Source organism: Camelus bactrianus, chromosome 16 (genome assembly GCF_048773025.1).
Source record: "Camelus bactrianus isolate YW-2024 breed Bactrian camel chromosome 16, ASM4877302v1, whole genome shotgun sequence".
NCBI lineage: Eukaryota > Metazoa > Chordata > Mammalia > Artiodactyla > Camelidae > Camelus > Camelus bactrianus.
The window spans coordinates 59,352,787-59,380,339 of record NC_133554.1 but is presented as its reverse complement, the minus strand read 5'-3'; the positions used below and the strand labels follow the sequence as shown (position 1 = coordinate 59,380,339).

At 63.6% G+C, this 27,553-nt stretch overlaps 1 protein-coding gene across 9 annotated transcripts; it reads right to left on the bottom strand.

Annotated features, from left to right (window-relative positions):
- Positions 1 to 157: 157 nt before the first annotated feature.
- ASPSCR1 (ASPSCR1 tether for SLC2A4, UBX domain containing) lies at positions 158 to 27,553 on the bottom strand. Of its 9 annotated transcripts, none has more exons than XM_074344033.1 (16): positions 27,371 to 27,549; positions 26,458 to 26,513; positions 23,760 to 23,874; positions 22,061 to 22,161; positions 15,963 to 16,020; positions 14,912 to 14,985; positions 14,127 to 14,550; positions 6,124 to 6,263; positions 5,834 to 5,915; positions 5,457 to 5,523; positions 4,775 to 4,837; positions 4,244 to 4,296; positions 1,109 to 1,160; positions 791 to 860; positions 557 to 716; positions 348 to 449 (listed from the first exon to the last, which is right to left on the bottom strand). In XM_074344033.1, the coding sequence occupies exons 1-16, from the start codon at positions 27,470 to 27,472 to the stop codon at positions 369 to 371; spliced, it is 1,698 nt and encodes a 565-aa protein (XP_074200134.1). In that variant the 5' UTR covers positions 27,473 to 27,549; the 3' UTR covers positions 348 to 368. The 9 variants fall into 9 exon arrangements, with proteins under 9 accessions (XP_074200130.1, XP_074200129.1, XP_074200132.1 ...); XM_074344034.1 differs by having other exon boundaries at positions 532 to 716; positions 27,371 to 27,547; XM_074344029.1 differs by lacking the exon at positions 4,244 to 4,296 and having other exon boundaries at positions 158 to 449; positions 4,771 to 4,837; positions 27,371 to 27,553.

Here is a 27,553-nt window from a genome sequence, read left to right as displayed (position 1 = left end):
TGGGGCGGGCGGGGCATCGGGAAACCCCAGGCCAGCCCCGCCCTGCTGGGTGGGGGCTGCAGCCTCCCAGCTCCTGCCGCCTGCGGCACAGCCAAGGCAGGCCGTGCCTGGAGGTCCTTCTCCTGAGTTCTCAGAGCGTAATTAATGACGTCAGTTAGGTAAAAACTAAGGTTCACGGAGAACACTTGTGCCCATTAAGAGACCAAGGCCCTAGCGAGGAGGCCCAGGGCCCGGCCCGGCCAGGATGTGGCCCATCCAGTCCGAGGGTCGGCTGGAGGCCCGTGGCTGGGAGGTGGGAGCAGGGCGGAGAATGAAAGAGCCCTCTCCAGGGAAGGAAGACAGAAGGGTCTCGAGAGAAGCTCGCAACTTTATTCCCGCTCAGGGTGGGCAGGGGTCCTGTGGCAGGCAGACTGGGCACCTCTGGGCCGGCGGCGCTCACCTCTTGCCGGCTGCAGTGCAAACGCACAGGGTGACCTCGGGCTCCGGGCTCCCGCCCAGCAGCCTCTCCCCGCCCAGCCGCCCCCACGGGACCTGGCAGCTTTAGCCACTTGGGCACCTTGCCCAGACCCCTCCTCGCAGGCTGGGCCATCCGGGGGCCGGGCTCGGGGGGCTCCACAGCCCCTTCCTCAGCAGTCGGCTCTGACTCCGAGGGCACAGGGTCGGAGGCTGGCGGTGGCGGTGGTGGCGGCGGGGTCCCGGCTGTCCTGGACATGCACCTGAGGGCAAAGGTGCTGGCATAAGATGGTGGGGACTGCGGCAGTGGGTTCTCCCCACTCCTCTGGGCACTCACCTGGCCACCAGCGCGTCAGCTGCAGACGGGGAGATGGTGTGTTCCAGCAGCCTGGGTTCCAGGTAGGTGCCTGCAGAAGGCTCAGGCCACTGAGGAGCTGGCCCCACTCACCTCCCTGCGGCTCGGTTCCAGGAGGAGGCATGGCCCGGACAAGTGACTGTCCCACCCTGAAGCCCCCAGGGAGTAGGGTACGGGGCTGTCGGGGCCAGAGGTCTCCCTCCCAGACCCAAAGGCCGCTGCTCTGGGGCATCTGACGAGCTACAACGTGCGGCCCAGGGCTGGCCGGCGGTGGCGGGCAGAGCAAGGGGCCCCACCCACCTGTCGGCTCCTCGGGTCCGAAGTGCACGAGGGCAGCAGGGAAGAGGTCAGCCTGCGGGGGGCACGGAGGGGGCTCAGGGACCAGGCGGGCACAGCGGGCAGGCGGCAGAGAGGGCTGCACCCGCTCCACGGGTGGCCTCATGGGCACTGCACCCGCCAGGCCCTGCCCACCGAACAGCCCGAGGCCCAGCTTCGCCTGTCCCTTCTCGGGCACCAACCACTGTGCGATCCAGGCGGTGGCACTGGACCACAGGGACCTGCCGGGGCCAGCCCCTACTGAACAGGAAGCACTCGTGGTCCGTGTGCTCTGGCATTTTAACTCCCGCTCCTCCTTCCTGCCTGCTTTCAGGGGTGAACAGTTAATACTCTGAACGCGGGAGCTAGGCCTGGAAGCCCCCAGCCTCAGCAGGAAGCCAAGAGGTCAGAGATCAGAGAAGATGCAGGCGCTCACAGAACTCCTCCGCTGCCCCCCCACTCCCTCACCTGCGTTGCCCAAAGAACAGAGAGGGTGGCAGGCAGAGGGGGGCCTCCACAGGGACAGGAGCGCCCTGGGGGGACCCTCAACTGGCCCTGGCATGGGGCAGTGGGGGTTCTTGGAGTCCCAGGCCAAGAGATGCCAGCCTGGTCCACCCCCTAGACCCAAGAGCCCACATGTGGGTTCCCTGACTCGGCACCAGGTCTTGCCTGGTGAGGAAGAGCCAGGGTCAGCCAGCCTGAAGCTCCCCCCTGCGCTGGGTCCCCACACCCCTTCTGGGGGCCTGGGAACAGCGCCCCTCCTGAGATCCCACCCGTGGGAGTGGTGGCACCTGTACAGGTGTGGGACAAGGACACATCACACGACCCCTGACCCCCTAGAGGCCTCCCAGGCCAGGGGCAGGACTGTGGTGCAGACTCAGGACTGCAGGGAGGACCCCAGAGCCCCCAGGGTCGTAACCTCCCTCCGATCCTGCCCCTGCACCCGAGGAAGACCGTGGCTGCAAGCCCCGTCCTCTGCAGAAGGGCTGCCGCTGTCCGCTGACTTCGTCCTCTGTGCCCTCAGCTCCCAGCGCTTGGAGTCAGGCCGGGGCATCAGCAAGAGGAAGCTTCCAAGACCAGTGAATGTTCTGAAGGCCCCACTGTGATGCTCAGGATCCAAGTCTGGGGCAGGGGCTGCCCTCAGGCCCTGGAGGCACTGCAGCAGGGCAGTGGCTGGGGAGCAGGAAGGGACACAGGGAGGACAAAGGCCCAGATTTCCCCGGGTGGCCAGCAAGGCCAGACCCTGGCTCAGCCAACCCACCGGGCAATGGGGCCACCCTCATGGTGCCACATCCCCATCTCACAGGACCTCACCCAGACCCAGCCAGCAGGGCTGTCTCAGGGCCGCAGAGCCTGAAGCCTTGAAGGGCCCCTCTGGGCAGCTCTTCTTGAACCCAGACTCCCTGTTCCCCCTCAGCACCTGCCAGAAGCCCCCTGCCCGCCAGCTTGCGCCTCAGGGTTCCCGGCAGAAAACAAGGGAGTAAACAGCACAGAAGACCACCATGATTACCAGGAGGGAGGGTCTACCCCTCTGCTCAGGCTGACGAGGCCGCCACAGGTTGCGGTGGACCGCCAAGGGTGACGCTGGGGCCCTGGGCCAGGCAGTGGGTGAAGCGAGGCCCTTGAGGCTTGCGGCAGCACCAGCACTAAGGGGGCTCAGGCTTGGGAAGGAGGCTGGACACGGGCGCTGGGGACCTCTGCATCCACAGATGGCGTCCTCCTGTCCTCGGCCTCACCCTCCGCCTCGCCCAGCAAATGGTTACTCTTCCAATCCAGCGGCCAAGAAGGGCAGCTGGGCTGCCGTCCCCCACACCCACCGTGAGCTGTCACTTTCTGGAGTGCAGGACTGGACCCGGGGCAGCCAGCAGCCAGAGAGCAGCCCTGCCAGGGACATGAAAGCGGGCGGCTTCCGCGCCGCGCCTGCTCACCCGCGGGAGGGAGGAAGGCTTCCTTCCCCGGGCCCTGCCAGCTCTCTGATCACAGGCAGGCAGGGACACCACCCTGCGCGGAGGGCCCCCGGCTCCAGAGCGAGCTGACGGATGAAAGGAGACGGCTGCTGGTAGCAGGGGGCAGAGTGTCACCAGGAATCAGGCCGAGTGGGCGGGACAGGCAGCGCCCCAGGGTTCCTAATCGGAGCGGGGCCCGAACGCTGGTCCCCTCCATCCCAAAGCATCTTCCAAATTCAATGTTTATCAACAGGCTGGCCAGCGAGGGAGAGCGAGGCGGGCGGACGGGGACAGAGGAAAGAGGCCCAGTGCCTCTGGGGCTCCTGGGCACTGCAGAAGGGGGCTGGGAGGGGAACAGGGGTTGGGGGGCACCTTGCCCCCGCCGACCTAGACTCCTTTCCTAGGTGGGCTTCCAGCCTCTCTGCTGGTCTGGCCCCACCCCCCATCACGGTGGCTGCCCTGGGGAAGCAGACCCCCTCGCCCCAACTCAACCTCTGCAGGGCCACCGGTCACTTAACAAAGACCAGCCTCTGTTACTAATTAAAATATCTGAAGAGACTCTGAAGAGGAAACCATTAGGCCAGAGGGCTGGGGAGGCCCCCCCCCCGCTGCTCTCCCGGGGTGAAGGGACAGCACATTCCTTCAGCTCTGGACAGCAGCCCAGCAGGGCACCGGATCAACGCTCCGCACCCCGGAGCACTCGGGGCCTCCAGCCAGTGGGGAGGGCCGGCTTGGCATTCCCCACAGAGGCTGCGGGTCCGGGAGGAAAGGCGGGGCAGGGCAGCAGGCCTGGCAGCGTCCCCTCCAGCCTGGAGCCAAACCTGCCCAGCAGCTGGCATACCAGGGCCCTCCTGGGCAGCCGGCCACCTGCAGTGAGGCCTCTGACCCTTGACCCTTCAGGGGCTCCCCTGGCCGCCTCATGTGCCAGTCCCTTCTCACCCAGACCCCAGAGGCAGTCCTGGCTGTGGGCGCCAGCAGCCAGCCAGGCAGGCCCATCCTTGCCAGGACAGGAATAGCAAAGAAGGCTGGAAAGCCCCCAAACCACCCCAAAACCGACTTGAGAGGTGCCCTGCTCCCTGCAGTGCCCCCTCTAGAGGGCCTTCTCCCACTCCTGGGTGGCTGCCCCTCAAGCATCAGCCCCAGCAGCGCCCCAAGCCCAGCAGGCGGCCAGTACCTGAAACAAGGTCAGCATGTGGTCGTCCAGGATGGTTTTCGGAGGAGCAATGACTACGGACAGACAGGTGGACAGTTGTCTGTGTCAGGAAGCCCCCTGCCCCTGCCCCCACCCCCAGGGAAGACAGACCTGAGAGTGAGGAGGCCTGGGACCCATGGCCTCAGGGGAGGGGTTTCTGAAGAGCCCCATCAGCCCACAGCACCCTGCCCAACTGTCTGTGGCAGCAAAAACCCAGCGACAGGCTGGGGAGAGGGCCTGGGGCAGACCCACCTGCGGGGGAACCCTGCCCGCACTGTGCCCCGTGCAGTCCTGTGGTGTGACCCCTCACCACCCAGACACCCACCGCGGGAGAGTGGGAGAGAGGGTCTAGGTACGACTCAGGGGGCAGAGAGGCCAACCTCCCTCCCCGACCCTGGGTCCCCAGCATGGGACCCGCGTGCCCGGTGACGCTGCTTCTTGGGAAAGGCTGCTTTGAGCCTGGGCTGGGAGGGGTGGGGGCTGCTGAGCAGGAGGGCCCAGAGACACGCTCACACAGGTGGAACGGCAGCTCGGGGTCACCCAGGTGGCTCCTCACGAAGTCCCGCAAGTCCCCCACTGAAGGAGGAAGCACGGAGTGAGTGGGGACCCCAAATTCAGACCAGCTCCAGGGCCAGGCCCCTCTGCACAGACCCCCATCCCCTACAGGCCCAGCAGTCTGACCCTGGAGGCATAGACCCTGATGCCCCCTCAGGCTGAATCCAAGCATGTTCCCGCCCGGCGCCCCCAGCAGCCAGGCCAGCGGGACATCCCTCCCTTTGCCCCTCTCCCTGCCCACCACCAGGGCCTGAGCTCTGCCCCAGGAAGGCCCCCCCAGGGACCTCGAGGGCCTGCCTGCTGCCCCTGCAGTCTTGGGTCCAGGTCACCAGGTACCCCGCTCAGAACGGTGGCATCGCTGCCGCGCCAGGCCAAGAAACCACTGCTGGGTGTGGGGAGCCGTGGGCCCACCCTCTCTGGGCGCCCCCCTCCCACCCACGCCCCGGGCAGGCGGGTTCACGGAGGCACAGGCCCACAGTCGCCGCCCAGCCGGCCTGCGCCTGCTGCCTGCCCCACAGAGACAACAGGGACCTGAAAGCAGCCAGCCCCGGAGCCCGACGGCCGAGCAGCCACAGTCCCACAGCCCAGAGGGAACGAGCCGGGAGGGGCTCACAGGGTCCCCACCTTCCCGGGCGCTCACCGGTCTCGCTGGGGCGGAAGCAGCCCTGCAGGATATGGCGGTCAGGAAACAGGACCCTCAGGACCACCTGGGCCGGGACAGGCGGCTTGTCAGCAGGCCAGCCAGAGCCCGGCTGCACAGGTGGGCCCACCACGAGGGGCCCCCCAACCCACACTGGGCCAGCCACCCCCTCACCTCGGCTGCCCCGGCCACGAGCTGCACAGGAAGACAAGCCAAGAACCCATGTTTTTCAACTTAAGGTGGGGCTGACTGTTCTTCAGGAACCGTGAGTGTGCAGCCCTCAGCTGAGGCAGGGGACCGCGGCCAGCGGCGCTCGGGCAGCGGGAGCCGCAGGAGGCGCTGGAGCCGAGCCACGCGCAGACCCGCCCCCCGCGTACCTTGGGGTAGCGCTGCAGCTTCTCCTTCATCTGAGCCTCCCTGAAGGCCCTGGTCACCAAGGGGGCTTCTTCCAGGCGCTTCCTGAGGGGAGGGGCGGGGTGAAGGCCCAGGCCTGTGCGGGCACAGCGGAGGCCCCACACCAGCTGGACTTTGAGAGCCGTTCCAGCACGCAGGGCCAGGTGGGAGCCCCTGCCCGGGCCCCGCCCCTCCCCAGAGCTGCCAGGGCGTGGGTGTTGGGGACCCAGACTTGGGCAGCAGGGAGCCTCCGGAGGGGCCAAGGCACACCCACCGCTCGCTCTTGAGCTGGGCCAAGCGTCTCCTGACGTCGTCCACGGTCACCTCGAAGAACTCGTCAGGCAGCTCCGAGGGCCAGGCCTGGAGCAGCACTTCCAGGTCGGGGTGGCACACCACGGGGTCTCGGTCCACTGGCTGGGCAGGCGGAGGGCTCGGCTGACACAGGTGCCCAGGACGGGCCCAGGCCCTTACTCCACGGGACTGGGGTGCTGATGCAGACCCAGGCTGAGCCCAGGCCACGGCTGGCCCCATCTATGGGCCCAGGGCCAGGGCCAGGTCTCCAGGGTGGGATGTGGGATAACCGAGCCTGCCCGTCCAGCCACACCAATGCTGAGACCTTCACCCACCAGCAAGGCATGTGGTCCTGGGGTCTCGGCTAGGCTGGGCCAGCAGGTACCTCGTGACACCCTCGTGGCTGGGGTACTGGGCAGTGGGTGGGCGGCAGCTCGGCAGGGCCAGCCTCCCTTGGCAGCACCTCTGCTCACTTCCTGTCTCTGAGGGAAGCCCCCATGAGCCCCCGGGGGCTGCCCGCTATCAGGGTCCCCCAAAGCAGGGGACAAACTTGGGGAGTAGCACCCTGGTCAAGGCCACGTCAGGGGCTCCATGGGAGGGGCGGGGAAGCAACAGCCCCCAAATTAGAGGTTTGGCAGAACCCTGCTAGCCGCTGGCCCCATGGTGAGGCTGACCCACCCCCTCCCTGGGGGAGCAGGCTGGCCCCACCCTCTGACCACCCTGGGGACACAGGAAGGGACAGCGTCCCTCCTAATTGGCAGCAACGGGGATGGAAATTACAAGGCAGGCTTGCCAGGCCTGCAGGGCCTCTGGGGGGCTAATTGCAGCGAGTGTCTCCCGCGCGACCACGGGGAGACCAGGCCTGATCAAGGCGTCCAGCAGGGCTGGCAGTCCTCCCTCCACAAAATGTCCATGAGCTTTCTGGGGTGAGGCCATGGTGCCTTCTGCTCACTGCCCCGTCCCGGCCTCGGCAAGGAAATCCCGCCTCCCGCCTCTCGACACCCAGGGACGGCTCAGCAGGCTTCTCTGACCATCCCTTCCTCAGCCTGGACGCAGCCCCACCTGTTCTAAAGGGCTCCCATGCTGGTCGAGGGCAAAAGCTGCCCAGCAGTCAGGGGCTCACTCCCTCAGTGCACCTGCCAGGTGTCCCTGGGGCCACTCCCCCAGCCACACCGTCCAGGCCACCAGCTGCGCCACACCTCACGATGGAGGGAGGCGGGCTCTCGCCAGGACACCTCTCTGGTCTCAGGGCACTGGGGAAGGGTGGCCTGGAAGGGGTGGCTGAGGCCCGCGCAGCAGGGCCCGAAGGTGGCTGACAGAGGCCCTTGGGGGCTGCCCCCTCAGAGCCACAATCCTCCTGCAGCCCGCAGGCAGTCCACACCAGAGCTTTTTATAACAAGATGCCAGGCGCCAGGCTGCCCCCCACAGCCACGGCGCCTGCATTCCAGAGGGGCTGAGTGCTCGCTTGGGCTCCTCGGGGAGGACGAGGGAGGACGCGGGTGTGCCGAGCAGGGCACTGCCGTGCCCACGAGTGCCAGGCCCCGGGCCCTGGGGCACAAAGCCCACAGGCCAAGGCGCGGGCTCTGGGGCCGCCCTGTCCCCATCCCACCCCGGCAGTCCCGGGCACACGAGCCCCCTGGAGAACCCAGCACTCAGGTGACATGCGCTCCATGGCACGAAGCTGAGCCTGACCATCCAGACACGGCCAGTAAAGCCCGTCCCTGAGAGAAGAAGGCCACTCCGGCCTCCTCGTCGTCCCAGTGCTGCAGTGCACAGCCGGTGGTGACCGGGGGGACTGCAGGCCGCTAGCACTGCCCACAACCCCCAGCCCACGGTCCGCTCCCCGAGGCCCCTTCCAGCACAGGTGACAACAGCCGTTAGCTTCAAGCTGTTCAGGGACCACTGACTTCCCATCAGAAAATAAACTGACAAAAATCTCTCTCTGTGTTGGCTCCAACCTCGATCCCACCCCTCCTCCAGGCCGCTGCTCTGCTCCAGAGGAGCCGGGAGCTGAAGGGGCTGCCTCGAGAAGCAGTCTCACACACTCACCTGCACCGCCCTGCACCCCAGGGGCCTCCCCGCTTCTGGGCAGAGAAGCCGGGGTTCCGAGCAGCCTCTGCTGCCCACCAGGGCCCAGACCACCCAAGTCCTAGAGCTGCCACCATGTCCGGCCCTGGGCAGGCCCTGTCCCACGAGAACAGATGGCCATCTGTGGCTGGGCCGGTAGGACGGTCACCCAGCTGTCAAAGGGAGAAGCCACGGGGCTTCACACGCCTCCACGTGGCCTGCGTAACAGAGACGTTTCCCTGCAGAGAGAAGAGGGGTGGGCCTGCAGCTCCGCGTGGGGGCGAGTGGGGCAGACGCTGTGCCGGGGGAGGCCGAGCCCAGGCCCTGCTCACTTCCGACGCCTGGCCAGCCACCTGGCCCCCATTCGCTATTGCCTCACCCGCTTCCCCTGGTCGCGGGCAGTTATCACGCATGGCTCCCATCCTAAGCGGGTTTACAGAGATGCTTGTCAACGGAGAACAGAGATCTAGGATGACACATCACTAAGAAAGAAACACCCACATGGCGGCAACAGTCATTCACGTCTCTCCTCTCACCAACACCACGCCTCGGTGCCCTCACCATGGGGCGTGGGCTCCTGTGTGCTGGCCGAGGCCAGTCCTGGGGCCCAGGACGGGGCTCCAGGAGGAACGTCCCAGCTGGTGCCCAGGGACGCTTGTGGAGCGGCTGGCCTTCACAGCCCGCATCTCCAGGTCTGCTCTTCCAGAGGTGTCCAGGGAGCCACATGGAGGACGCGCCCCCACCAAGAACTCGACATCACCAGGCCTGGGACATTCCAGCAAACGCCTGGGTTTCCCTCCTCACTGGCTCAAGGCTGGGCTCCTGAGCGCTGTCCATTCCAGAGACACAGCTCCAGCTCTGTCTTCCCGCCCAATCCTTTACCCCAGCAAAGTCAGAGGAGTCGTCCCTCCCCCAGTGGCCCAGATGCTGCTGTCAGCGAGAGAAGGGGCAGAATAGTGAGGATGCAGCCGGAGCCGGGGTCTGAGCCCACGGAGAGGCGTCTAAGTGACCGTGTTCAACGAGGGGGAACAGGCCTGGATGCCATCCTGCAGGGAGGAGGGGCTGGTCTGCAGGCTCCGAGCGGGGGGCCACAAGGGACCGGACCCCTCTGGCGAGAAGCCTGGCAGGGGCTCTATCCCGCAAGCACACGACCCTGGCAAAGATTCCCAGGTGCCAGCTTCCCGCGAGGGTCTTACAAAGAGGACACCCAGAAAACCAGACAGACTGGGATGGGTCAGACTGTCTGCTGGGCTGACACCCGCGAAGGGCCCAGAGGGCTCTTGGGAGGGACAGGGGCACCCTCTGCGGGGGGCGTCCAGAGGCCCAGGGCCGCTGATAGGTGGGGACCTGGTGACTGATGCCTCAGAGGAGCCCCGCCGCACCAGGAAGACCCTTCAAGGGAGACCGCGGGGAGGGAGCTGTGACGCACTGCCCGCCCTCTGCCCTACGGAGGTCAGTGTGGCTCCAGGCATGGCCAGGGCCAGGCCCGGGGGGGGGACAGCCAGAGGACGTGCTCCAGCGGGGACCCACTTGGGCACATGGGGTCCCCTCATGTCAGAAGCGGCCTCCCTGCCGCTGCGGTTTCATCTTCTTGACGGTAATTTTCCAGGACATGATGACACACGGAGAAAAAATGTGAAAAATATGCGGAGGTGACCTCAACGCCAGATCTTCCAGCTGCCTCGTGAGGGCGCTTGTCTCCCTCCCGCTGGCCCACAGACCTCCCTCTCAGCCCAGACTCTCCTCTGACAATGGTTTTTGGTAACAGGGAACATAAAGCCTCTTCCCTTGAGGCTTGGAGCTTAAATGAATCACTACTCCAGGGACGCGGGCCAAACCTCTGTCACTCCCAGAGCCAGCCGCCCTCTGGAAGGAGCGCCGAGCCAGCACAAGGCTGACTGACCGGACAGCCCTGCACCCTGAACCCGAGCGCCTGGCCCGCCCGCCCGCCCTGGGCTGGTGTCCACCCCCGGGCCCGCCCCTCCTCGAGCAGAAGAAACGAGGGGAGAGCTTTCCGGACCTGGAAAGGCTGGGCCAGGGTGGCACGCGGGTACCGTCTGAAGCGGGGCTGCTCCCAGGCACCTGGTGTGGCCAGGTGCACATGTCCGGGCACAAGGTCCACAAACCCCCAAAGGACTGAAGAAGCAGGCGCAGGGCACGGTGGGGGAGGCTCTCCTCACCCGCAAGCCTGGCAGCTGCCCCCAGGGAGCCCAGGGAAGCTGGGCACTCAGGTCCGTGAGCCGCAGGGGGTGGATGCACACAGTGGACCAAAGGGCCAGGAGCAATCCCAACAGGGAGCCCTGTGCGCTGATCTGGACCGGGTAATGCAAACCAGGGGGTCCCGGGTGCCCACGCACCCACCGTCCACTATGGCTCGCAGGCTCGACACCCATCTCTCCCCGAGTCATCGTGACTGAGACCCGGCAGGACAGAGACAGCTGGAGGGGAACCTGCCTGTCACCGGGCTTCAAAAACTGCCTCAAGACTTGGCCGGGACCTTCAAAGCCAAGGACCTGTCTGCCAGCAAACCTCGGCGGGCATTCCAGTTGAGGCCAACACTGTTCTTCTCAGGACAGTTGGGCCCTTGGGCCGCCACCGGCGCCTGGGGGGCATCCACCCACAGGGCAGGGCCAGGCCCGCACCATGACCTGGGGCCACACATGGGGGACAGCGGGGGTGCTCTTGAAAGGCACGTCACAGACAGGCACCCCAGGCTCTAGCCAGGCTCCTCCCAGCCCTGTGTTCTAAACCTGCCCGTAAGTAAAGCAGGGAGCAGGAGGCAAGGCTGACACCTGCCTGAGGCGGGGTGCAAAGTGCCGGGCGAGACCCTGGGGCCGCGTCTCCAGCGGACGAGACCACCCCCTGGAAGGTGAGGGGCAGTCGGGGGAGGGTGACCGCTGTCAGCGCCCGCCCTGCCCAGGGGGTCGGGGCCTTTGATCACAGACCCCTGTGCCAGCTGCGTGGGGGGACGCCTGCTGGGATCACACCGGCAGCACAAAGGGCTGCGGGGTGGCCTCCGGGGCCAGCAGGAGGACTTCAAAGGACAGGCCAGGGGCCGCTGGGCAGCCCAGCCTCTCCCCGCACCCGGCTCTGACGGCCAGTAAAACTACCTTCTAATAATTAACGTTCTGAGATCAAAGGCGGTAGCCGCCCGGGTCTGTAAACCATCCCGGGCCTCAGCCGAGGACCTGCCTGCATTTTATCCTGTCTCTTCTGACTCTCTATTCAAATCCAAAACCACACACAGGCAAAACACTAATGGGGAACTTGGAAACTCTTTTTGATTACCAAAGTGTACCTTTGAAGTTCCCCCAAAAGTTCTGTTTTGTTCCCTTCTCCCCTCCCCCAGGACTTAAGGGGACACAAAGCAGACACCATGTGGCTGGCCGGGCCCCCGGGTGTGCGGCTGTCAGTGACAGGAGGCGTGAGGCAGGCGGGCGGGGGACGCTCCACAATCAACCAGCTGCTGGGGCTCCCAGATCAAAGACACGCACTGCTGGCGGCCAGGCGGACTGTCCCCAGGACCCCTCCTTCTTGGAGCCCCTGGGGTCAGTGCTCGGGGAGGCACTGGGACCCTGCCCCTGGACAGTAACCACGTCCCGGGCCAGCACCAGCCCCCCAGACACCAGCAGGTTCCCAAGAGACACAGAGACCTGCAGCCTTCAGGGTGGGAGAAAGTGACAGCCAGCCCTGGCACCAGATTTCTGGCCCCCAAACGCTGGGGCCTCCAGAGAGAGCAGGTCCGGTGGGAGTCAGGCCCCAACCACAAGTGTTCGCTTCTGATGGCTGATCTCAGGGTCCAGGCTGTGAGACAGGGGACTTCATGCTGTTTCTAATGGGGTCCAAACACCAGCATAGAAGCTACTGGGTCCCCAGAGGGCCAGAGCACTACCACTGCCACCTCCCCAGGATGCACGCCTGTCAGGGGGACTGCCTGGGTCCCCCACCCCTCCCCTGTCCATTCAGCAAGAACACACAAAGGGGGGCTCAGGGAACAGGAGTGGTCCCCGCGCCTGCCCCTTGGCAGGGGTCCAGGCTCTGTCCCACGGCCGAGCCCCCCCCTCAACTAGGCCCTGCAGGCACAGGTGCCCAACCCTCCCCCATCCCCAGGGGTGTGACCTGGAGGCAAGAGTGAGGAGGGGGCCCCAGAGGAGACAGGATGCAGGCGGCGAGCTCCAGAACTAAAACGTTAGTTAACCACAACCAGCAGTGTTGCTAACACCGTCACTGAAACGGGATGGATACCCGGAAGGCAAGGATGGCTTTATGGGGGTAACTGACCCAGGACCTCACCACACAATCAAACTGAAGGAGGAAGAACACATGGGGTCATCTCGATGTGGAAAAAACAGCTCATAAAGCTTTATAGCCCGCTTACGATAAAGAAAAATTCTCAGGACACTAAGAATAGGAACTCCTGACTTGATAAAGGCTTTTCCACAGCACACATCATCCTTCAGGCAAACTACTGCCTCCAACGTCACGGTCAAGGTCAAGCAGGGAAGCCCACTGAACTGGCTGCCAGTCAACAGACACCAGAGGCCCAGCCACTGCGACATGACAAGAAAACACTTGAGAGAAGGAGGAGCATCAAGACAAAAAACAAAACTGACATGATTTGCAGAGACTCCAAGTGAAGCCAAGCACTGCCGGAACCAGTGAAGCAACAAGCCCACAGCCTTCCAGCCCCCAGCGCCTCCTCAGGGGCCGAGCCCAGGAGGTGGGCAGCCCAGAGCTGGGGAATCCACATACCTCTACTGGCAGCAGGGTCTGTGAGCACTGTGCAGTGAGCGGTCACATGGAGGGACCCCAGAAGGCAGTGGAAGCTCAGTCGTATGACTTGTGACAGCCCTACTGAAGAAGGTCCTGCACCAGCATCCAGCTGGAAAACTGACCCCACAGGGGCTCAGGCCTGTCCCCTAGCTTAGATGCTCCGACAGGGCTGCAACTGGTCAGGGCAGCCTGACCCACCAGACCGGCACCATCAGATGGAGGGGTGGAAGACACTGGTGCGATGCCAAGAGCCACCTGCAGAAGTGTCGCCCACCTGGGGGGGGGGCCCTTGCTCGAGGGGCCACTCTCTGACCCGTCACTGCCTGCTCAGTGTGACCCAAATTGCAGGACGCCTTCCACCGCTCATGTCTGTTGGGGTCAGAGCAGTGGACAGGGGTGGGCATCACTGTGGGGGAGGGGGTGGGACAGGGACGGCTGGAGCCCGAGGCACTCAAGGACAGACTCAGCATCGAAGACAACGTGCTGCTGGCAAAACCTGCCCAACACTGCACTGGTGGTGGTGTCTACACAGTAAGTTCCACCTCAACAGAGCTAACCACACAGGGAAGACGTCAAAGCGGCAGCCCAGGGCCCAGGCCAGTTCATCCCAGCTCAGGGAGAGCTGCAGCCCTCCTCCCAGCTGCGGCTCAGGGTGGCCAGGCGCTCCCACGCCCCAGTCCCTGCCGGAGACGCCCAAGGCCCCACCCACAACGCCTGTGAAGGGTGAGCAAACTTGCCCTCTCCCGCCTGTTCAGGGAGCGCCCCACACGCCCACGGGCTGGTGGCACAGACAGCAGGGGAGCTGGGGGGATGCCCGGCTCAGGGGTAAGCGTGTGTGGGACAGTCAAGGCCAAACCTCCTTCACGTCAAAAGCCAGCCAAAACCAGCAGCCAGGCAGAAAGTGGCAGTGCCAGGAGGCGGGTTCTCCGGCTGTGACGTGGCTATGGGGACACACAGGTTTGCCAAAACCTACCCACCTGTATTTCTAAAACGATGACTCAACGAAGCTGATCTCAGACCGAACAAAACCCCAAGAGCACTCCCTGGAGACAATGACAACGCTCCCGGCAACCCTGCTGTACCCCAGGCTGACCGGCCGGAGGTCAGGACACAGAGAAAGGACCCCGGCACCCAGCACGCCCTTACCGGCTCCGGCTCCGGCTCCGGCTCCAGCTGGGGCTCCTGGCCAGGCCTCGACTTCTTCGGCTTGGAGGGGCCCGCAGGGCTGGAGAAGGACTTTGGCAATTTGGCTGAAGATGACGTCAGAGGCCTCGCAGACCCGGAGGGGCCCCCCAGCCGCTGTCCTCCACCCGAGAAAGGAACAAAAGGGGCAGGCGAGGGCTCCTTCAGGATCTGCTCTGTCTGAGCGTCTGCGAGGCCGGCCCCCAGGCTGGCTGTCTCGTCCTGACGGCTCACATCACCCCGGCTGAGCCCCGCTGAGTTCAAAGGAAGCCGAGGGCCGCTGGCGGCCGGCTCGGCCGCCGTGGATGGCGTCAGGCTTCCCGGGCTTTTGCTCCAGGAGGGCCCAGGCTCCTGCTTGCCGGCAGAGTCACATCGCTTCATGGCAAACCTGCAGGGGGAGGCCCGGAGAGCAAGTGAAACTCCACACTCAGCCCCTGCCCCCGGACTCCGGCGTTGTGCCCTCTGGTGACAGCCACACCGAATCCAGTCCCGTGGATGCTCGACTCCCCACGGCCCCATCCCGTCCACCGCTCCTGGGGACAGGAGCACATACGGGGCCCCCACGCAGCCCTGTCCACCCTGCAGCCAGCAGACTCCTGACCGGACACACCGCGCCCCACGGCGCCCAGCCTCCCAGGCTGCTGGCGGGAGAAGCCACTGGGCAGGGCAGCTGGGCGTTCCCATGTTTGCTGTTCCCTGCCCTCAGAGACCCCAGCTCTCTTTACCAAACCAGACTCAGACGCCCCCACCTGATGATGGCACTGCCCCCGGTGATGCCCAGCGACTGCAGTGTTGTGCTCTGCAGGGCAGCCCTGCCAGTCACCTGTTGGGAGGGAAGGACATCCCGCTGACCCCTCCCTAAGCGCCCTCCACCTGCCAAGCCCACCACGCACCACCTGCCTCCACCCGGGCACTGTGTCATGGGTACCGCAGGGTCCCCCAAAGGCATGGGTCCAGCCCCTGCACCCTAATCTACACCCACGTGTTTGTCAGCTGGCCCGCATCGGTCCCCCCACCCCACCCCATGTGAGGGCTTGGCAGGCAGAGCTCGGGCCAGGTGAGCCACATCTGGACCGCGCACCAGCCCTCTGAGCGCTGGGACTGACCACGATGGCCCCAATCCAGGCCCAGATGCCGGAGGCACGGTGGTCTGTCTCCTCCGGCGGAGGGAGGGCTCGTGCCCCAGACGCCTCCCACTCACAGCCCTGAAACCCCTGTCCCTCTCAGCCCCCGGTCAGGAATCTCCAACTGGGATAAAGAAGTGGGCGTGTCTCGTCCACATCGCGGGGCCCTCGGGGATGGCGGCCACCCAGGGCCAGGAGAGGGCGCTTGGCCAGGGTCAAAACAAAAAGCCCCTGTGAGCCAGGGGACCAAGCGCCAGGAGGGTCCCCCGTCACGGGCGGGCAGGCGGGGACAGCAGGGCCTCAGTGCCAGGCCAAGCCTGCACCACGCCGCACTCCGTTTTGAAAAAGATCAAAACACAGAGCAAAGCAAATATTTATTAAAATGAAACCACTTTTGTAACTCCTGGGCTTTAAGAGAAGCTGAGAAAACAAACAGGGCTCTGAGGGAGGTTTGGGAGCAGCCCGGGCGGCCCGCGGTCGGTTCCAGTGGAGCCGGCGTCGTGCCTTTTTTCCATGAAACACATCACGCTTTCAGAGCCCAAGTCTCCCTGTCGCTGCTTTGAAGGCAGGTCTGAGGGAGTGAATTTTCCAACTGGAAAGTGGGGCTGGGCCTGCGTGGAGACAGGGAGTGGGCGGCGGGGCGCGGGCCGGGCGAGCGGGCCGGCAGCTCACCTACCTCACCCCTCATGTACACGCAGACTGGGCTGGCCTCACACGGCTGCTCCAGACGCTCCCTGCAAGGACAGAAGAGAAAGCGCCACAGGTGGCTGCTGCCGGGGGGCACGGGGGCCTCCGGACAGTACCCAGCCAGTCACCGTGGAAAACTGCCCACCCCGACTGCCCCCGTGGCTGGCCATCAGCAAGTGGCCTGGGGGTGTCTCCCACCTGCCTCCAGGCCCAGAGCACAGGAAGGACACGGAGCAGGGGCACAAGCCTCGGGTCACTGTCAGCTGTGCTTGGGGTTGGCAGTGAAAACCTCCCAGGGACCCTGAGAAGCACCAGTAGCACTTGGCACGAACCCACTATGTGGACTCTGAGGAGGGCTTGGGGGTGACACCAAGACAAATGGGGCAGCGGAGGGGTGGACACAGCCACCAACGTCCTCCCCTGTAAACCAGAGCCTAAGATGGGAGGGAAGGGCACCGAGAAGGACAGGTGGACAGGCCTGAGGATGCGGGTGAGCGGGCACACAATGTCACCCACACCCACGGGACAGCCATCCCCACCGCGCACCGACCTGCGCTGGCCCTCGAGGTTACAGGGCACCGCGTGGCCGAGCCCTGACTCAGGATGGTTAAATGCCTGACAGCAGGCCTGTGACAACCAAGTAAAGTTGAGTACTACATCTCCTGACACAGAACTACAGAACTGGCCCCCAGATTGACGCCCCAGGCCCCAGGGCTCACACGGACACACCCCGCCGGGACAGGGAGAAAGTGGCTGGCTGTGAACACACACGGACGCTCCAAACACTGGTGACCGCACTCTCCGTGTGGGCTCAGCTCCTTTCGCCACCTCTCTCATTCACTTTCAGTTTTTGCTTCTGAGTGTTCCCCTGGGCGAGGACACACAGCCCAGAGCCTGCTGCAGGGGCCCCTGGAGGAGCTCGCTCTCCCCAAGCCTGTCCTTTACCAAGAAGCTGCTCCCCGGGGAAGGCTTCCGGCCCTCAACCAGGACAACGAGCAACGCAGTGCAGCCATGGTAGGTGTGGCCCTGCACACGCGGCGGGGCCATGTCGTGACCCAAAGGGCCGGGGAACTGGCCCACCAAGCCCCAGCAACCCCCAGCCTCAAGAAAACACGAGACTCCGAGGCGCCAGGGAGACGACCCCAGCCGGGCCCGCGCTCTTCGTCCTGAGGCCAAGACAGAGGCGGAGCGAGGGAGGTGCACTCCAGCAAACAGGGTCGCAGGGCCAGGAGGGGGAAGGAGGTGGGGAGGCGTGGGGGTCCCCTTTCTCCCAAGGGCGACAGAGACAAACACCTGGGCTCAGAAAGCGGGCCGACCACCCGTCACGGGACAAGCGGGGTCCCCTCTGCTCTCAGGGTCTCCAGCCAGGAGTCCTCCCCAGAGATCCCTGCCCAGGGCACCCGATGGTGACACGGGGACCACAGATCATAAACAGGGATAGCGCGCGGCAGCGCCCGGGAAGGCCTGCTTGCCTGCCGCCCTCAGAGGCCTTGGACATCAAACAGCCGCGGCTTTGATGTCGGCTCCTCCAGGGGGATCAGGTTCCCGAGTGTGGGATCTGAGGAGAGGCCTGTAAACACGCCGAGGGGAGGAGTGGCCGCGATCGCTTCCAGACCTTCCCGGCCGATTAGCAGCCTCTCCCATCCGCGCGCGAGAACAGGGACCTGGGCGTTCCAGGGAGTGAGGGAGGAGAGCCGCCCCTCCCCCAGCAGGTCTTGCTGAAGGTCCGCGGGTCTCCAAGGGAACTCAGCGGGGCTCCCGGGACCCCTGGACCCTGGACCTGCCCCCACACCCCCGCCTGGGCAGAGCCACGGGGCGCCATTTGGCCTGGAAGACGGTGCCGGGGGGGGGGGGACTGGTGGGGTCTCGTTCCCCCTAAGGCCAGCAAACCTGTGCCTGTGGCCCGGCCAGGGGCCGGGTGGGGCGGGGGCTGTGGTTGCTGTGTTCTTCACCCCCGCGGAGAGGCCACCTCATGGGCTTGGGCCGTGACCCGTGGGCTTGGCCATGACACCAGGCTGGGAGCAGAGGGCAATGGGCTTCGGGGAGAATCTAGCCTGGCGGTGGCACCTGGAGCCTTCCCTGCAGAGATGCCCAAGAAGCAGAGGTGAGACTGGCCAGCCCACTCGAGGCCAGAGTTATCTACGGCGGGTACTGGCCCACGTGGGCCTGAAGCATGCCCAGAGCCGGCACAGGGGAGGCCAGCTCCAAGTGTGAGAGCTCCTACCAACAACAACATAGAACACCTCCTCCCCCGCTGACCGCGTGTACAGAGGGCGATACCTGGGACATGCCGGGAGGAGTTAACTGTATTCCTGAAATTAACTGCACCTGCTTTCACTTTCCTTTGCTGTGGCTGCCAGAACACTCTGAATCACCTCTGTGTCCGCACATGTGGCCCACGTGGCCCGAACACTGGACAATTAGTTGCTCCAGACGCTGGGGTCAGAGCCGGGCACCATCCACCCTGATCCCCAGGCAAAGGAGCCGCCGCCTGACCAAGAGTGGACCTGTGCTCACCCACTACGGCTCCCGGCCATGCCCGGCACACCAGCAGCTCTTGGACACTTGCCTCCTCCTGAAAGCTTCCCGTGAGAAAAACCAGCTTCCTGCCCATCCCACTGTGGGGACCCCAAGACTTGGGATTCCCAGAGCTGCCAGTCCCCGGGTGTCAGGGGGCCGCCCCACGTTGGCAGGGCCCCGCAGTGGTGGGCGGCTGACTGCACTCCTGCTCGGCCGCAGCACAGCCTCACCAGCTCATCCGGTATCTGGCCACAACGTGGGGGCCGAAGACGCCACCCACCCTGGCTCACCTGAACCCTACTTCAAACACCAGCTTCCAAGAAAAGGCCTGGATCCGTGCTCCTGGAGATGACGCCCAGGCAAGTCCTGGTCTGTGGTCCAGCAATGCCGCATCTAGAGTGGGGCACAGACCTCCAGCCGCTCACCGAGTGACAGCAGAGAAATGACCAGCTGCCTGGCATCGGTGGGCATGCAGCACACATAACAGGAAACAAGGCCGCGGGAGTGTCCAGGAAGACAAGATGGAGTCACAGCAGAAGAGAGGGTGGAGGACACCCCCCCACGTGATCACCCCCAGGGCCTACCTCCTCCTGTCGTCACCCTGTTCTTCTGCCACTGCCCCACCACCCCCAACCCGTTCTATTCCTTACATCTTAAGGCCAGCTTACCAAGTCAGCCAGTCCTGAGAGGCTCGTGTGAACCAGTGTTCCCAGCACCTTGGTGCCCTCCCCAGAGGCAGGCCCTCGACCGCCTGGCCGATGGCCTGAGAGCCAGGGGAACTTCGGCCATCATGACAACAGGGTGACCCGGGCTCCCCTGTGCTGGCAGCTGAGGAACCACCGGCCTTGCTGCCCTGGGTCACTCCTCATTTTGGTGGGAACAGCCTGAGCAGAAGGCCCCAGAGGCACCTGTGTCCAATGTCTGCTGCCCCGAGGGGCCCCCTCCGCTCCCCGCGCCCCACGTCTGCTCCTCCCGGGTGGATCCGCCCACCTGCCCTGCGACGGAGCAGTCCCAGCAGCTAACTTGGAGGGTACATGCGGTACACACACGACCTTCCGAGTCCAAAGATGGCTTTGTTCCACCCTCACCCCTCAATAATCTGGCAAAACAGAGAATTCTAGAACAGGTCAATTTCCTGCAGCATGCTGAAGGCACCGCTCGGCCACCTTGCTGGTGGGGCCATAGGGAGCCTGAGGCCTGTGGAATCAGCCCTCAAGCTGAGCTCCAGAGGCGTCCCACTGATCCAGGCGCAGGAGGCCGTCACCCTGGAAACACACACCTTCAGTTCCGGGACTGTTTACCGTCTCCCGTTTCCTCTTGTGTCTCTCTGTTCTCTTTCCAGAGACGCAGCAGCAGGAGCCACGTCCTGGCCTTCCGGCTCCCCTTCCTCCGGCCTCCCTCCAAGTGGTGGGCCGCTTGGCTCTGCAGCTGCTCCCCAGGAGGCACCTCAGCCAAGACGGCAGGGACCCTGCGCCCCGGGTCCAAGTGTCTCATGGCCCCACATGCCCTCACGCGTCTGCCACCGCTGCAGATCAGCCAGGCCGGCTGACCCTTGGGCACACGAGCAGCCCCGCAGCGCCTCGTCACAGGTGGCCGGGGCTGACCACTGCACCTCCCACTGCGGCTCTCCTTTACGTCCCAAGCACCCTTTCTTGTCACTGAGCATTCCCTTTCCACGGCACCCAGCCGCAGTTCCAACAGCTTCTCCCTCCTGGGAGAACAGGACCAAACGCCACCACCCATCCCAACAGTGGCCGTCTCTTCCTGGCTGTCTGTGCTGGCCTCTCACAGCAGTCGTCTTGCTCAGACATCTGGGCACACTTGGCTGTGGCTCTCGTTTACACCTGGGGCCCTGGCCGCAGTGCAGCTGCCTGTCATTTTCTGGGTGGGGACCTGGGGAGCCACCCAGGCCCACCATCGGGAGCTGCCGGTGTGCCGGGAGCCACATGGGGGGGGGGCTCAGGCTCACCTGACCCCCTGTTCTCAGGACAGGGCTCACAGCCCCAGCCATGCAGGCACCCCCAGTCCAGAGAGCCTACCCTGCCCAGGGATCCACCTCTGGCACCAGCAGCACGGAGTGGGAGGGGATCCAGGACTCCATCTCATCGAGCACCTGCCCTGGCTCCCCACCACGTCCTGTGCCATCACTGCCTCAGCTCCGTGCCCACTCTGCCCGTCTTCCAGGCTGTATCTCTGCACAGTCCCCTGAGGTCATTTTAGAAGCTTTCTGGGATGGAGAAGAATCACACGCTGGGTTCCAAGTGTTCCTCCCACTCCTCATTGCTGCCCCCAGGCCTTTGCACTTGCTGCCCCTTGACCCAGGTGGCTCCTTCCCTGAGCCTGGTGCATCTGGCTCCTCCAAGACCTCCCCCCACCTCTCACGGCGTTTTGCCTTCTCTGTGAAATCTGACTGCTCTGTATACCTGCCTGTCACTTCTGGGAGACCAGCCCCTAGCTCCCTGCTTTAGACCCAGCCCGGCCCGTGCTGAATAAGCGAAAGAATGAAGGAGAAACAGAGGCAGAGACCCCACTGTTTCAGCAGCACAACAGCTAAGAAGGCCAGTGCTGGCATCCCAGGCCCTGGGCTCCGAGGAGCCCCATTCTCCTCTGGGTCTCCATTCCCTCTGCTGAAAATAAGGGCACCAGCAGCCCGACCACCCAGCTAACGGCAGGTGCCGAGGACAGCACAGGGACGTGGCGGCCTGTGTACTCATCTCAGTGGCACCAGGTGGGGTCACCTGAGTGGGGGCGGAGAGTTCTCTCAGGAGAGTGGCCGGGTAGGGCAGAGGCTGGCTGCAGGGTCGTAGGAGCAAGGAGGGACCCCTGCGTCTTATCACAGAAAGAACTGGGCAAGAGGGGACACCAGCACATAAGGTGGGCAGAGGAGCCCATCCAGGCGGTGCGGGCCAGGGAGCAGGAATCTGGCTGTGGGCGCCACGATCAGATCAATCAGACCAGAGCAGGCTTTCCTACAGTGAGGCCCCGTCACCGGGGGCCCTACCCAGCGCCCCCTCTTCCGCAGAGACAAACCATGGGCCAGGCCCTGATATCAGCACTTGAGACACATTAAGTCATCTCATCTTCACATCACCCTTCGGAGGCCCAGAGAGGGCAAGCAACTTGCCCACGGCCACACAGCAACCAGTGCACTCTCCCACAGTCCCTTCCACACTGTTGGCAAAGATCTTCAAAAGCAGACATACTTTTGTCCCACAGTGAAAAACCAAAACTTGAAAGACTACCATTTTGACACATTGAGGAGCAAAGTTTAAACCACTAATCACCAGATAGAAGCTGACAAGCTCGTCCAGGAGAACTATGACCAGCTGTCACACAGGAAACCCAGCAAGAAAGACAGGCCACTGGCAACCAGCACCTGCTGGTACAGCTGATGAACAACGGCCCGTCTCCCCACACCAGTTCTCTTACCAGGGCCATAAAGCCCCAGTGGCACAGCCTCCGGCGCAGGCACAGCTCGGGCTTGTGGTCGAGACCAGTCCCGCTGATCGTGGCTGCATCCCTGCCACAGAAGGTGGCAGAGCCTGGAACCTACCCTCTGACACTTACCTGGTCTGTGCAAAATGGCTGAGAAGCTCCCAGAGCGTCTGGCCTGAACAGAAAGTATCTTGCAACCTGGAGCCATCATCCAGCTGCAGAGCTATGCGCACCTGCGGGGGAGACGCGGAACCCAGTTAGGGAGAGCAGCGGGTCCCGCTGGGCTGGGTCTGATCCTCATGGGGCCGGCGGAGGGCATGCCCCACCTCCGGGGCTCTGGGGGTCTCACGGGCACGTGGGAGCCAACACCAGGGTACGTGCCACTCCTCTGCACACGCTCTGCCAAACCTGCAAACGTCTGTTTGCTGTTGTGTCTCAAGGGGCCAAGTTTTGGAGTAATTCGTTACATGACAGACAACTAACATGCTGTGTTCGCTGAATTCTTCTCACAAATGACGACGCTGCTTTATAAGTCCATCTTTAACCATTGTCTCCCTAAATTAAGACACGAGTCTATAACCCAAAAGGGGGTAAGTGCTCTCCTGTCTCTCTGCCAAGTGAGACAGACGCAGAGCAGGAGCTCGGCCTGCCCCACCCCACCGGCCAAGGCCCCGCCTTGACCCCGCCCACCACCCCATCCCACCCATGGCCCCGCCTGCTTGCCCCACCCCACCGGCCACGGCCCCACCCAGCCCACGGCCCCGCCCACAGGCCATGGTCCCGCCCGCCCCACCCACGGGCCACGGCCTCGCCCATGACCGCGCCCACAGGCCCCCGCCCACCTGCCCCAGCCCAGCCCCTCTGACCCCGGCCCAGCAATTGATTTTCTAGGTTGTAGCTGCTCCTGCCTTTCTGGCCCAGGGACTCTTCTTCAGGGGCACAACTATTTATGTGAAATCCCAGTAATAAACAAAGGAGGAACTGCTCGTGGGAAAGTGCGAGGGGGTTTCCTAATCACACCCCAAGGAATCCCCAAGGGAAGTCAGGGTTCCTTCTACATGAAAGGCTGAGAACCACAGCTGCAATGGAAAAAGAGGGGTACTAGGCTCAGACCCCGCCGACTCCCAGCGCGCTCTGGAGAGCAGACATTGCCCCTGGGCCCCAGACTCCTTGTCTCTGGACAGGGAGGAAAACCACTTCCCTGCCGTGTTGGGAGAACACATGGCTTTGCGTGTAAAGGACTCACGTAGGCACAAGAGGGCAGCTAACACTGTGATTACGGTCTCCATCCACAGTGACCCAACCGTCACTCACTAAATCTCTGGGACCTAAAAGTTATTGATTTGGTAGAAGGCAGTGGGCTGCAGTTGGAAGACTCGGGCTGCGGTCTAGCCAAAACCTGTCCACAGAGGCCTGTGCCAGCTGTTTCCCCGTCCCACAACTGAGGCTGTGCTGGACAACGCACAGAGCCCTGCGGGATCTAAGATTCTTGATGGTTTTATGACCAGAGACACCAGGTCACATGGTGAATGCTGCCAGCACGGTGAGACAGACACAGCACAATTAATCACCCCACCACTCCAAAAACATTCAGCGTAAGGAATGAAAAATCTCATCTCCAATCATCAGTTTTCAAAGCAGAAAAGTGGCCCCAGCTTGACCGATAGAAGGCAGCCTCCCCCTGAGGATGGGTGCCTGGCTTGCAGGGCCCTCTTCCGGCAGCAGGCATGCCCCTGCCCATCTGCTGGGCCTGCTGAGCACCCTGCAGTCCAGCCTGAACGAGGGAGCCGGGAGAAGCAGTATGGCCGGCCCCCGCCTGAGCGCCACCTACCATGGTCTCGGGCCCCTCGCGGCTCCGGGAGATGGGCACCATCTCCAGCTTGGCGTTATTAGGCAGGTTGGCAAATCTCCACTGGAGAGAGAGGTCAAGCACATTTCTCTGAAACCTGAAAAACAGACCAGAGCCTTGGGCTGCCTGCGGACCCGAACACGCCCCTGTCCAGTCCCCATGCAGCCCAGCCAGGAGCAGGGAACAGGCAGAGTGAGGGCCGGCGCGCAGAAACAGCAGGTCCCCAACCCCAGCACAGGGTCTCTGGAAGGAAAGAGAGTGAGTGCTGACAGCTCAAGCAAGAATGGAAGGAACACGGGCAGGTCACCCCTGGGCAAGCCGAGGGCCTGCTCCCCCACCCTGGGGAGCAGTGACCAGCCCGAAGACAGACCCAGAAAATTCCTAATAGAGCAATGCCCCGTGGTTGAAGCAGTCCAGCCACAGTGGTCACTCTCCCTGTAACCGGTCCCCAAAGACCAGTGACAGATGGCAAAGGTGCCAGAGAACCACACATGAAATGAGCCGGTCTGAAGTCCCTGCGAAGAGCCAGGCCCTCATGGCAGCCGAGACTCGCAAAGCCAGGGGCTCCCAGCCTGGAGCAGCCCATCAGTCTCTGTGTCCCTGTCCCGCAGGTATCAGCTGCTGCGTGGGGACCTGGCAGCTTTGAGCTTCCAATGAATGAGGAAGAGGCCCACACAGGCCTGCAGCCTCTTCTGATCCTCACGCACAGAGCTCCCGGGTCCACGGCGGGACAGTATCCTGGGAGGAAGTGGGGGGAGCAAAGTGAACTGGTGAGTCAGGAAGGGGAATAACCAAGGCCAGGAGAAGAGGGCGGGTGGAGAATCCAGGGACCTCAAGACACCTGCTGTCTCTATTGGCAGCTTGCCCTCCTGGGAAGTGAGGCCAGGATCATGGTCAGCACGTGTCACAAACAGGAAACTTAGATGAGAAGTGCCGACAGGTGGCCCTGGCCACCCAAAGGCAGCGCTGGGACCATGTGCAGCTCCTAATGTCCAGCTCAGATCACATCTCGTCTGTGGACAGACAAGGAGTCCGACACCTCCTTGGGAAAGAAGAAAGAGAGGAGAGCGTGGGGGCCTCGGAGACCCGGACCCAGACTCACACCCGTGGGCAGGGAGGGTGGCGGCCAGGCAGCTAGAGCCTGCCTGACCCTGGGCCCTTTCCTCACGACCCCCTTAGCTCCCAGGAACCCTACAGGAACGAGAACCACCACTGTTAACCCTCACATCACTTGAGTCTGAGAAAAGCTCGCGCCCACAGCAGAAGACACTACTGCCGTGCGGCCTTGACTTTGGAGGAGACAGACAGTGGCCAGAATGAATCACCAGGAGAGTGAATAAAAGAAATTTTTCACACCTCGCAAAAGTCAGGCTCTGAGCTCTATTTTTACTGAAGTTTAGGGAAAAAACTACAGTGCTGGCGAGAGAATGTGAGATCTGAACACACACAAAGTGGTCACTGGACTGCATGAATGCCAAGGTGCCTGTGCAAACACCGGTTTTCTGAGCAGAACAGTTCGCGAAGCCTGGGGCGTCTGGAAGACCTGGGAAACGAACAACTTTGATACCCATCTTCAACAACTTCAACGCTGAGTGCAAGACAGAACAGCAGACCTAAGGAGACCCTGACGGCAGTGGGCTGGGAAGCTCTAGAGGCGACGGGAAGGGGTCTCGTGCACCAGCGCACACACACATGTGCGAGGGACTGCCTTCCTCAGCAGTGGCCATGGCTTTTTAAACAAATTACACGGTCAGTGGATAAAACGGAGATAGGAGAAAAACTGATACGTGTGTGAAAGAGACTCAACATTCCGACTAGCTCCCGCCAGACACCATGCAGAGGCCTCAGGTAGATTCAGGGAAAGCAGAGAGGGTGTGCGGCTCTGTGACAGGGCCCCAGGGGGACGGCCCAACATGGCCCTGGGATTCTCAGTGGCTAGCCATAAGGCAGGGATCCTGGATGACGTGAGGGCATGTTCACTCAGAACCCCACTCTGGAGAGCCCCACACAAGAGGCAGCACGGGCGGGCCTAACAGAGTAGGCCCTCCTACCTTGGGAGGACAGCCACACCTTGAAGGACATACTGCTAAACTACAACTCCAGGGGCTGTAAGGCCATCAGAACCACCTACAGTTTGCAAGTTTCTTCCCATTTCTGTGACCACGGCCTCTTGCCCTCAGAGCCCCACCAGGAACTTACACAACCTAATGCTCGAAAACCCACTGGCAGTGGGTGGAATAGTGGCCCCCAAAAACATACATCCACATCCTAGCCCCCAGGACTCACGAACGTGACTTCATTTGGAAACAAGGCCTTTGCAAATGTGATAAAGGATCTCGAGGTGAGGTCATCCTGGATTATCTGGTAGGCCTTAAATCCAAAGACAAATGTCCCTACAAAGGACGGAAGAGGAGAAACACAATACACAGGGAGCAGGGAGGCAGAGACAGGAAGGAGGTGACCATAAGCCCAGGGAGGCCTGGGCCCCCAGAAGTTGGAAGGGACAAGACATGGTCCTGCCCCTGAACTCTGGAGGGAGTGTGGCCCTGCCAACACCTTTGTGAGGGGCTTCTGGGCTCCAGATGGTGAGAGAAAAAACTTGTGTTGGTTTAAGCCCCAGCGGGACCCTGGGGGAGGAGCGGATGGACTTGGACCCTGTAGCCACCCAGAGCACACTCACTTCAGGTCATATTCGTTGGGGTTGAAGTCCTGCCGCCGGCACGTGTCCTCCAGGACCTATGGGTGAGATGAGGGCATGAGCCACTGGTCTAGCCTGGTCACCTCCCCCGACCAGTGCGGTGGCGCAGTCAAGTGGCACTGAAGTAGCTGAGGGCACAGAGTCCACCTCCTGGAAAGCTGGTTGGCTCTGCCGGACAAAGCCTAGTACAAGCCACGTGACTGACTATCCACCCAAAAGCTTCACACGCCTCCCCTGCAGATCCTGCTCACGCAGGTCCTCATGGACCTGTCTTGTCATCCCAGCTCGGCGGGACCCTCCACAGCCGGTCCCAAGGCCACAGACTATCTTCCCACACACCCCAGGAGGTCCCCTCCCCATTCTCAGAAACCCAGTCCCAGTGGGCCCTGGAGAGCCCTCCTGGGCAGGACCTCCCCCCTTCCGGGCTCTGCACGCACTGAGCTATTCTACATCGGCTCAGCACCCCCGCCCCACCTAGTGTGCGCACCGTCCCCTACACAGCTGGGCCCAATGAGCATTTTCAATGACGTAGGCCAGCTGCCGGGTGCAGTGCAGCGAGTGACTCAGCACACCCGGCCACAGCGCCCCGGGCGGGAGGGCGCCCCTGGAGGCTGGCTCAGCGGGCCGCGGAATCGGGTGGCGGTGGCAGGGAGCGCGACCCCCGCCAGCCTCTTGGGGCGGCACGCCTGCCCCCTACCCGCAGCGACCCGGAGCCCCGCGCCCGGCGCGGAAGTGGGCGGACCCGCCGAGCCAGGAGGCCGCTCGTTGGCTGCCGCAGGCCCCGCCCCACAGGTCCGCCCGGCCCCGCCCCGCAGGCCCCCGGAGCAACCGCAGGAGCGGCCCGCGCCGCGTCCCCGCCGCCCAGTCCCCGCCCGCCGCCCGCCCGCGGCCGCACCTGCAGCAGCACGGTGCTCGGCGTCACCTTCACGGTGTGCCGCCGCCCGTTCGGAGCCAGCACCGACACCGCGGAGCCCCCGCCGCCTGCCGGGGCCGCCATCTTCCGTTCACGTGACCCACCGGCCCGGCGTCAAACAACTTTATCTGCAACAGCCAGACGCACAGCCACGCGGCCGCGGGG

Bases quoted from the DNA above. Each gene is read 5' to 3' on its own strand.
- ASPSCR1 (XM_074344028.1), bottom strand. From the start codon at position 27,472: ATGGCGGCCCCGGCAGGCGGCGGGGGCTCCGCGGTGTCGGTGCTGGCT. The intron at 5,916-6,123 runs GTGGGTGTGCCT...CCCTCCCCTCAG, and splicing joins GCCCAGCTCAAGAGCGAGCG to GAAGCGCCTGGAAGAAGCCC. The intron at 4,838-5,456 runs GTGAGCGCCCGG...TTCCTCCTTCAG, and splicing joins CTTCCGCCCCAGCGAGACCG to TGGGGGACTTGCGGGACTTC.